Source organism: Sphaeramia orbicularis, chromosome 2, assembly GCF_902148855.1.
Source record: "Sphaeramia orbicularis chromosome 2, fSphaOr1.1, whole genome shotgun sequence".
NCBI lineage: Eukaryota > Metazoa > Chordata > Actinopteri > Kurtiformes > Apogonidae > Sphaeramia > Sphaeramia orbicularis.
The window spans coordinates 8,763,610-8,780,561 of record NC_043958.1 but is presented as its reverse complement, the minus strand read 5'-3'; the positions used below and the strand labels follow the sequence as shown (position 1 = coordinate 8,780,561).

Sequence of the window (16,952 nt, the reverse complement as noted above, 5' to 3'; positions counted from 1 at the left end):
ATGCTGCAGATCTGGTTTTCTCTTCTATCTGGCCTCTGTTTTCAGTTGATTTTCTTCTGCAGTGCTGAGGAAGGGCTGGAGTTCCCTAATTTTGATGGAAAGGACAGGGTGTTGGACATCAACGAGCGCAACTTTAAGAAAGCTCTGAAGAGATACGACCTTCTGTGTCTGTTCTACCATGAACCTCTGCCGGCCAACAAGGGCCTCCAGAAACGCTTTCAGATGACCGAGCTGGTGCTGGAGGTAAGAAGGAGAAGAGAGTGGAGGGAAAAAGATGAGAGTGGAAAAGAGTAAATATGCAGTGAAGGCTGAAGACACTGGATTTAGGGCTAAGTAGGAATTGGAAGATCTATCTATTCTTGTATTTTATTCTTCTTTTTAAGTTTTTCCCCTGTAAGTCGCTTTGGAAAAAAGCATCTGCCAAACGCATAAATGTAAATAAATGTAAGATGATAGATGGTGTGGAGGTCTTGGCTGCAATGAATATTTATTTGCATTGATGATATGATATGATGATTGATATCCTGATCATTTCATCAAGTGATCACTTATTCCGTCCTTCCATGCTTCAGATAACATCCTCATCTGTCTGGTTGGGTCCAGAAGCCATATATATTAAGTTTTCTGTTACTGAAGATTAAAGATATTGATATTTAAGTAACTAAAATCCAAAAAGTTAGACTTTTGTTTATTCATTTGTTCATTTTCTAAACCGTTTAGTCCTCAGTAAGGTCATGGGGATGTTGGAGCCTATTCCACCTACCAACAAATATGGACTTTTCTGATTAAAACATAAAAAAAACTAACTCATTATCAAAATAGTTGGTAACTGATTGATAAACAAAATAATCTTTGCAAGTCTGTGTTACCTGGACAAGAAGATATAGAAAATTCTATGATAGGACTAAAATTCTGAAGATTTCATTGGCAATTTACCTTTGAATTTTTTCATTAATCCATTTATTAAATGTTTATGTTTATTAATAGAGTGGAAAACACTTATCACAGGTTCCAAGGTTTTCTGTCCCTCTACAGGTCCACATATTAAAGTAAAATTGTCATTAAAGCAGAAAGGTGAAATAGGAAGTTTGTTATTTTCCTGTAATAAATGATGCAAACAATTGATTATCTATGCCACCAGGACAACTCTACACTCAAAAATCATTAATTTCCAGCAATACTTCACCGCCTTCTACCTGAACACTGCCAGAAAGCTGTCATTGTGGATCAGGGCAGTTCAGATTTGTATCTGTTGTGACATACATTGCCCTGCTATATCCTGTGTCACTGATAACATAAAAACATTTCAAGCTACAGCTTAAATCCCCTAGGGACAGACTGGCAGCCTCACCTGCCGTACTGATTTGACTCCAGCCTGTCACAACACGCCATGAATACCCCTATTCTTCCTCTGTTACCTTGACACAAACACTGTCTCCTTTACCATAAGGTGAAGTGAAACAGGCTTTATGGTGTCACAGTTTGACAGACTGATTCGGTGTTTTACCTGCACACAGTGTGGGCTGACAAGCAGTGATTTTAATCCCTTCATGCATACTCCTGTGTGGTTCACGCACCTTGGGAATGTTTCTAGGTCAGTTTCTTAATTATAGCTTGTTCCCAAAACTCTTTACTATCTGAACTAGAAATATGAAGCTCTGCTAATGCGCTGTTGCATCTGTTCTTTCTTATTTATGAGCAAAATATTGACACCTGGACACCTTTTCAAAAGCAGAACAAAACTAACCCATGAAGACCCCTTGCAACTTTTGTGTCAATGAATTTTCTCATTATTTCACCTTTCTTAAGTGATGTATCACCATTTATCATAATATTATCCACTGTATTTTGCATTTTTCACTGTAAATAATTTATTTTCATTTAATTAATTTAGATGCTAATGAAAAAAACTCAAAGGTTTTTATATAAAAACAGAGAAGACTGAAGAAAAAGTGAATTTTTTCAGTAAAATATATCATTAATTGAACATTAAACAAGCTTCTCCATCCACTGTCATTGATCAAACTCCATGGGTTTTATTAGTGAAGCAATGTTGTAGAAGATGACAGTGTTTATACGTTCACTATAGAGCCTCTGAACGTCCAAATGGGTCATATGTGATGATCATGAAAAGATGACAAACTGTATTTTACACCAATTATTTACATGTATTGATAAAGTTGGTGGATCAAAAGCTATTAAACATTTTAGATCATAGATGCTTTTGGCTGATAGATGTTTGGGTCTTTATGGGTTAAATAAAACCAAATTTAACTCTGCTATTTATTTCTAAATGTTTTACATGTTATAGAAGTGTAAACTGAGTCACACTCTGCAGCTTCCAACTCCATGGGGGGCTTTCAGCACACACTGTGCTAATGAATAGACATATTGATGAGGACAACAGCAGCTGTGGCTGCCAGCTGAAATAAAAATGATACAAATTCATTTCAGCAGAGCAGATGATGCTGAGTCAAGTGTTTGTTTTTACTGCAGTGGATAACAGAGCTTGATGCTCTCATACAGTTCATGAATTATTGTCTAAAGTTTGATGCTGACTGGTGTTTGCCCATGTGTGTGAACATGCAGCTGACAGCGCAGGTTCTGGAAAACAAAGACATCGGTTTTGGGATGGTGGACGCCCAGAAGGATGTGAAAGTAGCCAAAAAACTGGGTATGACCAACAATAGTTAGAGTGCAGTATCACTCTCATCACTATCTCTGCTACATATTTTAAATTGTATTTTCACTTGTGACAGTAACCCTTTTAAAACTATACTGTTCACTGTTCATCTACTTGAGTACAGGAGAAGATTAGAGCCACTGGAAAAAATAAAATAAAGTAAGGCGTAATATATTTTTTATTATTATTAATCTAAGAAAAATGTTTTTCTCTCAGAATTCTGATTTTTTTTCTCAGAATTCTGACTTTAATCTCAGAATTCTGACTTTTTTCTCAAAATAATAATAAAAAAAATACATATATTGGACCTTAATTTTTTTTCCCAGTGACCCTAATCCTCTTCCGTAACTTGAAGGCCTCAACTTTTGCAAATGTTGTCTTGGTAGGGATGGAAGAGGTGGGGAGTCTGTATGTCTTTAAGGACGACCGCGTCATTGAATTTGACGGGGAGCTGTCGGCCGACACCTTGGTTGAGTTCCTGTTGGACGTGAGTGCTGATTCTGATACATTAAAATGAGATGCAGAGAGAAGAAATGCTCCTGTAATAAACAGCATCAGGTTCACAGTCATTATTCTGAAGTCTTATACAGCAAATATATTATGATAATGGAATCATATTTAAAGGGTTAATTTGAAATATTTTAGTATAAGATGAAATACAGAACTGAACAAAAGTCTTATTCCACTTGTATCTTTGTTCATTTTGCCAGGTTGAAGTGAGCATACATATTTACTTCTCATTCTCTTTTCTTCAAATACAACAGGAAATACAGGACATATGCGCACAGCCTTAAAAGACACACAAAAAACTAACTAAATGTGTTCTAAAGGGTAAAGTCACTATTTAGTTTAGACCTCTGACCTCATGACTAAAAGCACCACAAACAATTAAAAACATCTGATGTGTTGAATGAAACCTGGAGTAAAACATCAGAAAATTAATGCCATGAATCTCATATTGTCTGAACAAAAGGGTTAAAGATATGTTAAGTGCAAAGGGAGGTCACACTAAAAACTAAGACTTTGGTTTATAGACGCTGTTTTTTTCCTGAAACTTTTGTTTTTCCTGCTGTACATATTTCACATATATCCGGACTAGGATTAAATACACAGACTGAGACATGCATATATGGTCATTAGAACTTCACTAAATGAGAAAATCTAATGTCGGACTAAGACTGTTGCACAGAACTGTAAGTTTTGATGTTACGTTAAATAAGTCGGTGTATTGAGATACATTCTAAGTAGTCTTACCTCTTTCTATCATGTAACACCACTTTTTATTTTAATTTTTTAGAAAGAGAAACACTTTAATTGCAAAACCTTATTGATGGAATTAATGTGTGCAATGTTTGCTAAGTTACTGGTAAAATGCTGCTTCCCTCTGTTGATTCTGACAGTCTCACATTCTGCTGCAGTACATGTGTCATTTGTTTATGAGCAGTATAAATGATAAACTCCCGCTCACTCCCCTCCAGGTGCTGGAGGATCCAGTAGAAATGATCAATAACGCCATGGAGCTGCGGGCCTTCGAGAGAATGGAGGAAGACATTCGCCTCATTGGTTACTTCAGGGGAGAGGATTCACGTTAGTTTACACACAAAGTGATGTATTATGTCTGTATGAACAAGTGATGTACAGTGGGGTACTTTTACTGAATTAGTGTATTTCTGTCCAAAGTTGAGGTACTTTTCTCGAGTATTTTGATTGTATGCAACTTTACACTTACAGTCAACTTCATCTAAATGGTAAATATTACTCTTTTTACTCTGTTATATTAGTCTGACAGCTTTACCTCTCAGATTTACAGTTTTTCATCCCCTCTCTGTCCAGTAAAAGCCACGTTTGGATGTAGAGACTTTCAATGTTTGTGGTAAGATGAAGGAATATGTATTCCTTAATGAGTTGAGAAAATTCCCTCCTTCTTGAGCAAAATGCATCCTCTTGGAGTAGCTGGAAAATTCATTGCCATAAAACTGAAAACTGAACAGTTTTCATAATATAAAATTGACTTTAGAGATCTATGGAAACGTAAATATAATTACTTTATAGACTACAACACATTATTAAACTACCATCAGTCCATAAAGTAGTTTTAAATGAGTTACATCTTAAACATGTCCAACTTTAAAATGCTGCATTTACATTATAAGAACACTAAATGGAATTTTAAAAAAAACAACATATATAATATAAAAATGTTGACATTTTACTTCAATACATTTTGCTGATGATACTTTTATTTAAATGAGGTTTTGAATTCAGAGCTTTTACTTGTAATGGAGTATTTTCAGTGCGGTATTTGTACTTTTAATTAATAATTTTTCTGCTGCTGGTGATGCATGTGTTTGCACATGTAAGGATATCTGATGCACCGAAAATCACAAGTAATCCACCAGTTTTTTAATATACAGGAAATGCAGATTGGGATGTTTAAGATAGAGTATGAGCCGTAACTGCAGATTAAACTATCATCAGTACATAAAGTAATTCTAATTAGCTAAATCCTAAACATGTACAGCTATAGAATGCTACATTCACATTATAAAAACACTAGAATTAATTAAAAAAAAAATCATATATAATATAAAAACGCAGACATTGTTCTTCAATACATTTTGCTGATGATACTTTTATTTAAGTGAGGTTTTAATTCAGAGCTTTTACTTGTAATGGAGTATTGTCAGTGCAGTATTTATACTTTTAATGAATAATTTTCCTGCTGCTGGTGATGTGTGTGTTTGCACATGCAAGGACATCTGATGCACCGGAAATCACAAGTAATCCACCAGCTTTTTACTAATATACTGGAGATGCAGAGCTGTTCTGAGGGCAGAAATAATAATGCAGGTTAAGAGTCCTGTAGTTTTGATCTCTGGTCCTTATTGCCTCATCATGTCCCCAGGACACTAATGGGATCTCAGGGCTAATGGATCTACATCAACATGAAGCCTAAATGGCTGCTGAAGGGAAACCTGATTCCAGACTGTGGCACTCTCACAGTCTCACGAGAGCCTTTAAATAGCTTCTACTTCTTGATCTAATAGGTCAAACTGCAATTATAGTCCCTCTCAACAAAAAAAAAGCAAGAAAAAGTGAGACAGGGAAGATGCTATTGTGTCCAGTATGACAGTGGAATGAAGTTTCATTATGGAGCCAGAGATAGGCTGGTCCTTGCCGCTGACCTTGTTGGGATGGAGCCCGGAGCATGGTACAAGCGTATAAAATTACATTAAGGCAGACTTTGGGTGAAGACAGCAGAATCATAATGGGGAATTGAATGGGGTGGGTGTGTTTAACTGCTTGGCTTCCCAATCACATACTGTAGATTTGGTTGGAAATGTGACCTGAATATGAACAATGAACTCACCTCCGTAGTATAAATCTGTTTTCACTTTACTTTTTGGTTTCCTGTCATTCACTTCCTCTTCTTTCCTCCCCCCCATCCCCCTCTCTCTCTGTGTATTTTTTTTATCTTCTTGTCAGATTTCAAAGCTTTACAGGAAGCATCAGAGCGTTTTCAGCCCTACATCAAGTTTTTTGCAACTTTTGATAAATCAGTAAGTCCTCAAAATGCATGTTGGTGATTGCATTGGAAGATTTTAAGAAAGCAATAGTCTTGATCTCAAGTTAAGAACATTTATCTCTATTATCCCTCTATTTATTTATTTATTATTCAATATTAAAAAAACATATGTTCGACTGTAAATGAGCTAAACTATGGTTTGCATAATTTTTATGAAGAGGAATAAGACTGTTTTCCTTCTTTTATGGCTGAGGTCACTTATCTGACCTCTTATAATAATATTAATTCTGTCTTAAATTAATGTGTGAGTTTTTTCCTTGCAATATGCACAAAATGCTTCAGTTTTTTTTCCCCCATTTCCATTACGGTCTTTCAGTGACAAGCCAAGCAAAGTTTTTCTACTCCACTAGCAGATGTTCCAGTCATAAGCAAAAATATTTGGTACTTAATTACAGTATTAGTGTTCATAATTTGGTACTTAAGAATATTTCTTTCTAGTCAGACTGTTTCCATGTGTTCTATTCGATTTTCAACAAACTGGGTCCTAAAAACACAGCCTTTCATGTAAATCCAATTCCTCTCTACATGTCAAATGGATAAACAGACTTCGTGATTTTGTGTTTAATTATCTTCAGTAGCTCATTAAAACTCTAATATATTCCATTCGTTCTGTTTCCATAATGAAGTCCTGGCACGTTGTATGTTTTAGGTAGCCAAACATCTCTCCCTGAAGATGAACGAGGTGAATTTCTATGAGCCATTCATGGAGGAGCCGGCCATCCTCCCAGGCCGACCTCTATCAGAGATGGACATCGTGGAGTTTGTCAACCAACACAGGAGGTTCATTTGATTGATTATATTCTTAAAAGCTGGCGAAGCTTTTGGATGTGATTTAACGTCAATAATGTGTTCTCTGTAGGGCTACATTACGGAAGCTCCGGGCTGAGAACATGTTTGAGACATGGGTGAGTAGAGACAGATTTTTGTGGCACTGATTCGAGGTGGTGTTGTAAATGAGATCACATTTGTGCTACTTGTGCCTTTTCCAGGAGGATGACATGGATGGAATACATATTGTTGCTTTTGCTGAGGAGGAAGATCCAGGTCTGTGCATTGTTTTACAGCTAATTAGGGCCTGAGCACTGCTGGTGCAAAGGCCCATTTGTAAACAACAGGCCAGTTTTCAAGGGGCTAAACACGCACAAAAATTTGCATATGCTACATACAGTGAAAAATTGTACATTTTAATATGTTTTGTGCATAAGACTGAAAAAAAAGGCTTGCTAGCACCCCCTAAAGACCAATGCCCTCAACTACTTTTAATAACTGGCATGAAAATCAGTACACACATGTATCTGACCAAAATCCACAAAATGCAGAAAAGCCAAACCAACAGGAAGTCAGCCATTACACATGTTGTGGCCAATTTTGGTGGTTTACTCACATTATATTGGAACAAACCCCTTTGACCAGTTGAACACACTGAAGGTGAGTTTTCATGACAAAGTATGTTCAGAGAGGGATGGTGAATCTGGTGAAATTGTTATAATTCAACTGTACATCTTCCAATTTACACCTAATCACTAAAAGAAATGACATATTTTACCACTTGATGTGCTCCTTGCAGATATCCGACTCAAATTCAACCACTCAACATGGTTGATTTTGTTCACACTGGAAAAAAATTAAAATCTTTTCAAGTGTATTTTTCTCATTTCTTGGTATATCTCATCACACTTAAAATAAGACATAATCACCTAAAGAGTAACTTTTCAGTGAGATATAAAGAACTTAACTTTAGACAATAGATCTTGAAAATCTTATTTCAAGAAATCGAACCAAGATAATTTTCACTTGTTCCATTGGCAGATTTTTTGCTTAAATTAAGCAAAAAAGCAAAAAACAAAACTTGAATTAAGCAAAAAAATCCGCCAGTGGAACAAGTGAAAATTATCTTGGTGAGATTTCTTGAAATAAGATTTTCAAGCTCTATTGTCTAATACTAAGTTCTTTATATCTCACTGGAAAGTTACTCTTCAGGTGATTGTGTCTTATTTTAAGTGTGATGAGATACTTTGACTAGAAATAAGAAAAATACACTTGGTAAGATTTATTTTTACAGTCCGTCATAGGTTGCTTTTCTTCTAATTGCAGTTGCTGTGTTCATTTTCTGAACATCCAAACAGAAGCAAATATGATGGACAAATTGTCTTGTATGTTAACAGGAGCTGGTTGAGTCTTTTGTTTTTTCAGTGACACATTTTTATTCTACAGTATCATGTGTTCCCCCTTAGACGGGCCTCCTTCATTCTATGGGTCTTGATCTTTTCTTGTTTGTCACATCTTCCTTTTCTTCTGCCCATGCCTTCTTTGTCTCATATAGGCCACCTCTTTCATCCTCAAAGGCTGTCCTCCTTCCATGTTTAGCTTTAAATCCTTTATTGAAGGCTTGTCTTTTTCAGTCTTGTCCTTTCCTGCTTGAAAAGGATCTCTCATTTTCTGGGTTTATGTGTTCTCCTGTACATGGGTCATCCTCATCAGTGATATCTCCTTTTTTGTATCCTCCCTAATTTCACCTAAAGTTCTTCCTTGAAGGCTTTTCATTGTTTTTTCATGTTGATCTCTCATCACTTATCCCACCTCGATCTCTTCAAAGGGCCTTTCTCTCTCAGGACCCCTTGCTTTGTAATCACTTGCTCCTCTCTCATGCGTGGAATTGTCTTTTGTTGCTTGTGAATTGGGACAATTTTCCACTGGAGGAGCAAACAGAAATTTCCATCGTGTTTGGGTTGAAGTGCCATTGGTACCTGGTTTTCCATTTGGGTGAGAAAATGAGGAAACACATCTTCAATGCATCCACTCATTTGGTTTTAGCATGATCTCAACTAGTTGATCACAATTTGGAGCTCTATTTTGCAGCACTTGCACAAATGAATCCCAAATACTGAGGGAAATACAGGAATCAGTACTTTTATACCATAAGTATCTGTACTTCCTCTTGATTCAGGAACATGTATACTTCTGCCATCTAAAAGGCCGAGGTTTCTCTGTTCTTGCAGATGGATATGAGTTCCTGGAGATCCTGAAGGACGTGGCCAGAGACAACACTAACAACCCGGAGCTCAGTATCGTGTGGATCGACCCTGATGACTTCCCTCTGGTTCTGACTCATGGCCATACAAAAATGCTCTTTCACATTTAGAATAAGGATTCAGATAAATGACACTGTTTCACTGTGTTTCCCCCAGCTGACCACATACTGGGAAAAAACCTTCAAGCTGGACCTGTTCAGACCTCAAATTGGCGTGGTCAACGTCACAGATGTGAGCAAAGGTTACAGTTCTACAGCAAAATGAGGCGTTCACGGACCCTGAGTTTTACCTTGTTACCGTTGTGTCTTCCAGGCAGACAGCGTATGGCTGGACATGTCCAACGACGAGGACCTCCCTACGGCGGAGGAGCTGGAAGACTGGATCGAGGATGTCCTGTCTGGGAGGGTGAACACTGAAGATGATGATGATTTTGCCGATGACCAGGAAAACACTGACGGCTACACGTCAGAGGACAGCGGGGAAACTCATGACCCAGATGAAGATGACAGTGACGACTGAGCTTGGAGAAAGTGTTTTCTTCCAATCCTGGGTCAAAATAAACAAATTAGAAGCAGATCATTTCTGTAAAGAAGTAAAAATAAATAATGTCCCTGATAAAATGTTAAATTATAAATAGATATAAACCAGAGCTGATTATGGTGCATCATGGGAATGTTATTTCTGTCATAGTTAGCACAGTGCTGGAGGCCTGGATCAGAAAAAGTTTAGTTTCCATGTCAAATAGTTTTCTGTTAAGGTTGATGTGAACAATTTAGACTTGTTTTGTGTAGAAAAGTAAGCGTAAAACTACAACTTAAAATGTTAAATGTTAAAGCTGTGTCCACAAAATAACACAGAGATGGTATTAAAATCACAATTTTCAACGGAGAAGCTTCATTCATCAAGCTTCATCAAGCTGTTATTAAAGATATGCAACAAATACAAAGTGTTGGGAGGTTTCCTTGTTAAATGTCTGATGTGTGAAGTTCACCTTGCACCTTTAACTATTTTTTTTGTAGTTCTGTAGTAGTTGGAGCCTCTTATCGGAGGGATGGGAAGCACCGGGGTCTGAGGCCTTCTCTGCTCTAAATCCCCACCTTCACCTCAGTGCATGGAAGGTCTCCTCTCTGGCCACAGCTTTATGTGTGTTATGTCAAACTCATTTTAGTTCAGGGGCCACATACAGTCCAGTTTGACCTCAAATGGGCCGGACCAGTAAAATAATAGCATAATAACTTAGAAATAATGTTAACACAAATGACAAATGAGTTTTGGTGCAAAAAAAAGTAAAATTACAGAATGAAAATGCTTAAATTGACAAACTATCCTTTCAGAAAAAATGCAAATAATCTGAACATCTACAAAAAAACTGAAATTTCTTTAAAAGCTCTGATTATCACCTATTTAACCCATAAAAACCCAAACAGCCGCCAGTGACTAAAACCATCTACTTATGTAAACTGTTTAATACCTGTTGATCCACTAATCTTGTCAATCCATGTAAATAATTGGTGTAAAATGCAGTTTGTCACATTTTCATGGTCATCAGATATGATCCATTTAGATGTTCAGAGGCTCCATAGTTACCGTGGAAACACCGTCATCTTCTACAACATTGATTCACCAGTAAAACCCATGGAGTTTGGTCAATGACAGTGGTTGGGCACACTTGTTTTTGTGTTTAATTAATAATATATCTTGTTGAAAAAGTTACTGTTTCCTAATTTTCCTCTGTTTTGATATAATAACGTTTGAATTTTCTCAGCTTTTATGAACATCTACATGATCAGTAAATTAAATATAGGGAACAAATATATGATTTACACTGAAAAATGCAAAATACAGAGGATAATATTATAATAAATGGTGAAAAATCACTTAAGGTGAAATAGAGAGAGAATTTGGGAACTGACATCTAAATAGCACTGGGTCTTTATGAGTTAAATGCTTATTATTTATATTCCACATATACATTCCCATTATTTGTATTCTGTTTCTCAACTGCTCTGCAAATTCATGCACTGTAAATCATATCTGTGTGTTTATGGACACACACTTCTTCTTCCTCATTAAGAAGGTTCAGACCAACGCACAGGACAACAGATTGGCCCTCAGTCAATGAGCAATTTCACCTTGAATAATTCATACATCAGTGAATAATTCAGCATCGTTATCACCCCTAATGGGAGCCGGGACCTGGACAGAGAAGCAGGGGAGGTCAGTGGTGGGAGAAGCCTCAGAGGCTGCCCGCCGGGGCCCAACAAACTGTATAAGGAGCAGACACGCTTCTGCTGAACTCGTACCACTGGCCATGAATTAATAATACAGGGTCATGCAAGAATCATTGTTCCCCTGGAGGTGGATGTGATGTGCTGTGTAAACAGGATGTTTGTATCATGGTATGGGATTTAAACATCATCCAGGGTGTCGATGAGAAATGAGGCACGTGAAATAAATGTGACCTGAGGCGAAAAGACATGTCACACTTTCTCCTGAGGAAATAAGCAGACGGTGTCATGGTGGAAGTGTTCAACAGGGAGTTGAGGTTACATCATCCTGTGAATGTCAGATGTGATGCTCTTTTACACGACTACAGGAAGACTCTTTTGTCTCACCGCATATCACCGTAAAGAAAGAGATTATTATGGATGACAGCAGCAGATATGAGGTGTCAGAGTCTAACTGGTTTAATGTCCCTTTAACATCCTCGCTGAGAAAAATGCAGTGGGAAAAAATGTCATTATTTATGTCATTGGTGCTTAAATGTTTTTAACAGACCCACATAGTTTATACACACATATATATATATATATATATATATATATATATATATATATATATATATATATTTTTTTTTTTTTTTTTTTTTTTTTTTTCCCTTTGGCTGAGATATCTTTCCATAATAAAAGTATTGTCATGTTTTTGTCTCCATACATGCTGTAAAACAGACAGTAGAAATTAATATATATTAATATTTGTGCAAGTAGTAAGTTAAATGTGACATACTGTATGTGTATTTGTTACCAATGAGGTACTGATAGACATTTTTAACACCAGCCATTTTAACTTGTAAAAGCAGGAAAGCACATGTAACTAACATGAATGATGTGTTTTCTTCTTTAACCAGTCAAAATGTATGATGAAAAAAGATCTATTATTCTATTTATTTTTGGTATTTACAGAACTTTATCTATAAATAATATATTGAAATGACATTAAACATTTTTTTCCCCAAAATTAAAATCTAGTTAATTTTGAGTTAATTTAGTAATTTTAGTAAAAAGGTACCAAGATTAGTATTTTAGTACTTTTACTATCAAAGACAAATTTAAATGTTTGGTAGATCAGGTTTATACAAAGTAAATTCATATTTCTACAATTTTTTCAGATACATTCATTCATTCATCTTCCCTGGCGACATTACTATCCATTGCACCACCATGTCGCCCTATTTCAGATACAGATAAACTTTATTAATCGCAACTGGGAAAGTCCAACAGGTCTAAAAAATAAAGAAAAATTTTAATTAAATAAGTGATAAGCTAATATTCAGTTTCTCTCCAGTTTAGTTTGTAATCCTATCTTATATTTTTCATTATATATAATGGAATAACATTAAATAAATTATAAACAGCAATGAATGATGGTCTCCAAGGAGCATTAGCTTCATGCAGCCATTTCAACCATTTGGAAGGGCATGTTTTTTGAAAATTACTCAACTACTATTAGACTGTGTTTTGCTATATCAACTTACAGGACTCTGTTTCAGACTTTTGAAATAATATGCTGAAAAAATTTCCCCATCTTTAAAAATCTGACAAGGTTCATCATGTTTTTTGGCTGCTAACTGCCTATGAGGAGATAAAAAGGAATGTTATTTAAAGATACAGCAAATATCTAGTGGACTCAATAGCATAACAAGTTAAACCGACTGTGATGGTACAATCAGGTGAGATCAGCATATTTTTCAGTAACATATAGTGACGTAACATGTGTTCAACCAAATCAGTGAGGTGCACATTAAAGGGATATGGAGACGAGAACAAAGAAAAGACAAAAGTAAGATGCATTAATGTTGAAAACTGCTGCTGGGAGCAGGAGGGACATCTCCTCATGTCTCTATTCTCACATAACCAAGTCATTACTAAACAAATGGAGAGGAAGAGGGGAAAGGAAGAAAAACTTTCCATTTAGATGCAAATTCTCCTCATTTCCCCCTCTCTCCATCTCCTCTCTCCATCCCGGTCCTGCAAGGAGCAAGCGGTGTTTGGGAGGGTGGATTAAACCAAGGACAGATGAGTTCCGACAGGCCGAGGCTTGCAGAGGGATGAGGTTGTTCGTTTCCAGCACCGGACACTGACACTGACATTCATTTACCCATGAGGCCCGGCAACGCCTTACCGACAGGCTGACGGCAAGCCAATTACCACCCAGCTTCATGACAACAAAAAGCCACCAAAATACGGCCAAAAAGCTGATATTTTTCTGCAGGATGTCAGCGAGCAAGGCCTGACATCTAATGGGCAGCGACAGAGGGGAGTGTTAACAAACTGCAGCTGGGGCAGGAAACTGGTGCATATGAAGATGCTGATCAATGCGCACTGGAGCGGTTTGTTTGGAAGGATGATGGAGAGTTCATCAAAGATACTACACATTTAATACAACATTTAATGCTGCACCTTTAATACTACTGTGGAAGTAGTATTTGCAACTATGCAAGGACATTCCTGCTACTGTGATAAATGAATTTGTGCCGGATGAGAATGCAAAGTAATGGAAAACTGTCTCAAACTTAGTATCGCAAAATAGTGACTGCCATTATGTCACTATATTTTGAAATACTAACTTCACATTTTTGAATCAGTAAGTCAAAATTTCCCATGGATAGCATCGTTTTTGAGACATTAAAAGTCTAATGTTTACCATTTGGGGTAATGTAGGTAGATCCAGCTGCAGAAATGGGATATAATATTCACATGTACGTTTTTATTACAGTGTGATCACAAGAAAAATAAAAATTGGAGTATTTTTATTCAATGCACAATGACACATAATCTATGGAGAGAGTGGGTCACTGCTCACCGAATCAGCCATGTTGCATGTAGCCCAGAATGAACTTCCTGTTCTCCGTTTTCCTGTTTTATACCGGAGGGCTTTTAAAGGTCTGTCTGCAGAAATGGAATATAATAGTTACTATACAATAATGACAAACACAGAAATGAGAATAATTGTGATTCAAGGACCTTAGAAATACCTGTTTATATCTTCTTTTTTCCCACTTTACAACAGTAGCATCAACAATCAAGCGCTTTTATCATCACATACTATACTTGAGAATAGACCAGAGTTAATATCTCCTTAAGTCATACACCAAGAACTGACTGTTTTTAGCAGACACTATAGGTAAAGGATTCCACTAAATATCATACACTGAACCTTAGATGTTCTATAGATATTATAATTTAGATATTATTTTGACATGCAGGATCTTTTTCCCCCTACACACACACAGGCAGAAATTCCATAGAAACACTTCATCAAGAGAGAAAGCTACTTAAAAACAGCTATCAATTATGGACTTCCATCAATTTTTTTTGTTGGTTTGGTGCTTTTTCCTTAATCTACAACACTGTGTAGACGACATCAGAGGAGACATCAGCTGTGGACCTGTGAGGGGGAGCAGAGACCCAAGACCCTAGACCAGACTCTCCCACAAAAAACCAAAATGACCCCTCTGTAACTTGAGACTGTAACTATAGTCATTTCATGAGTGGATTGTACCCCACTTATCTTATCCATAATGTCATATACTGTAGTTCCAAAAATTAGCACTAGTGGCCCCCAAATTTTTTATATTATGGATGTTCATTAAAATTTTTTCTAAGCTTTAGTCTCATAGCAGTAAAGCAGTTTTAGTCCCTGTTTTCATCATAACACTGATACTGCTGTGTGGGAGAACTATTGCGCGATTGGTCAGATATTCAAAGTGGGCGGGGTTAATGTGGGAAAGCGTTAACTTTTCAAGTACCCAAACAGTTCAGCACTTGAGCTTTTCTCGTCAATTACGAAATATCTTGGCCAGAACAAACTTTGTTCTTGTTTCTGCCACCTAAAGAAGACAAACAAATTATTCTGTTTACGTGGAGTATGTAGTAAGCCACACTCAAAATAATGCAGTAAATGTTGTGTTGAATGCTCCAGAAATAGACCCCCGACAAACTCTTGAAGTGGTTCTACATAAAGTTTTTGGTTTAAAGAATTCAGCTTTAAGGGCAGACATGTAAAAAAAAGAAAGAAAAAAAACCCAAAACATTGTATTGCATGTAAAATAACATGTATTACACTACCTTCAGTAATAATTTGGCTTGTATGCAAATTACTTGACATAATTACTTCCTCTTGATTGGACAGGCCTGGGCGCTTTCAGTCTGATGTCAGAATGGGAACTCTGAGGTACGGCAGAGGTTTGGTATTTAGGCCAATCTTGTCTAATTTACATAGATGCAAAACACTAAACAATGCCACAAAAGGACCAGTAATGAGTGAAATATGCTCTTAGATATAGTTCCTAGTCAGAGACAGGTCAGCATCACTTACTGCACATACTCAACAATTTTACAAATATTCATAAAAATGTTTATTTTATTTTTTACAAATACTAATGCTGTGAAACTGCCGTACTTGTTACATTGCAATGTCATGTCAGTATAAAGCTGTCCAGCACAAACCAAACCCCCAACAGACGACCGTAACTTGGCAACACTGTGACAGATGGTGACAGAGAAAAAAAAAAGAGAGCGAGAAGGCTGGTCATGTGAACTGGAATGGTGTACGTACACACATGCATGTTTACATAAATAGATACAGTGTAAAAACAGGAGGCACAGTCACATTGGGATCATAAGTTCATACAAAGTTCATCTGTCAGTAGGAACAAAATATGACCAGTGGCAGGTGTTTTCAGAAGGGGATTTGCTGTTACCACGTCACGGGATGCAGCAGAAACGTCTGGGTGGTGCACAAGTTTACAGTGAAATAATGTTTCTGTAACAGTGAACAGTATCTTTATGATACATTAATACACGTTGCTACTGTCTTGAGGCAGACATTATCAAGTTTGCCACCAGGGGGCAGTATGGGACAGTCTTCCATATGACCACAGAAGATGTTATTAAACAGACATAATATTTTTCTTTGAATAGTTTAGCTCAGAGTGATTCTCTTTTACCACTTTGATGAATTTGGAGAATCAGTTATGACTGTATCAGTATTGGGCTTTGTAGTGGGGTGTGACGACCTTACACATCACCAGGGTCTGTGGATTTAAGGGGATGACACTGACATATCAGGTCAGAGTGATCAGAAAAATGACTTCTGAGTTTTCCGGTGAAACTAACACAAGACTCCTCACAGCTGACCTGAAAGGATTCACCGTGAGCGTCTGTCAACAAAGGTGTGACGAAGCTGTAACCGAAAACCAGACGGCCCAGTTGGGAAGGAGGTTCCGCCCTCCTTCAGCATTTTCCCATTAACAAACACAGTTTGATAATACATTAGCATCCATAATGAATATTAGTAACACAAGCAAACCCTGTGAGTCCAAAATGAAATCATACTTTAAATATTTCCTGCTAAGTCACCCACAGAGCGG

General features: G+C 36.9%; 1 protein-coding gene across 1 annotated transcript; it reads left to right on the top strand.

Moving 5' to 3' along the window:
* LOC115433939 (calsequestrin-2-like) lies at positions 1-10,141 on the top strand. The gene is made up of 11 exons (XM_030155529.1): positions 1-243; positions 2,590-2,674; positions 3,070-3,170; positions 4,162-4,270; positions 6,170-6,243; positions 6,919-7,049; positions 7,129-7,174; positions 7,259-7,313; positions 9,269-9,369; positions 9,458-9,532; positions 9,614-10,141. Exons 1-11 carry the CDS (start codon positions 1-3, stop codon positions 9,818-9,820), a joined length of 1,227 nt encoding a protein of 408 aa, XP_030011389.1. The 3' UTR covers positions 9,821-10,141.
* The last annotated feature ends 6,811 nt before the right edge of the window (positions 10,142-16,952 follow it).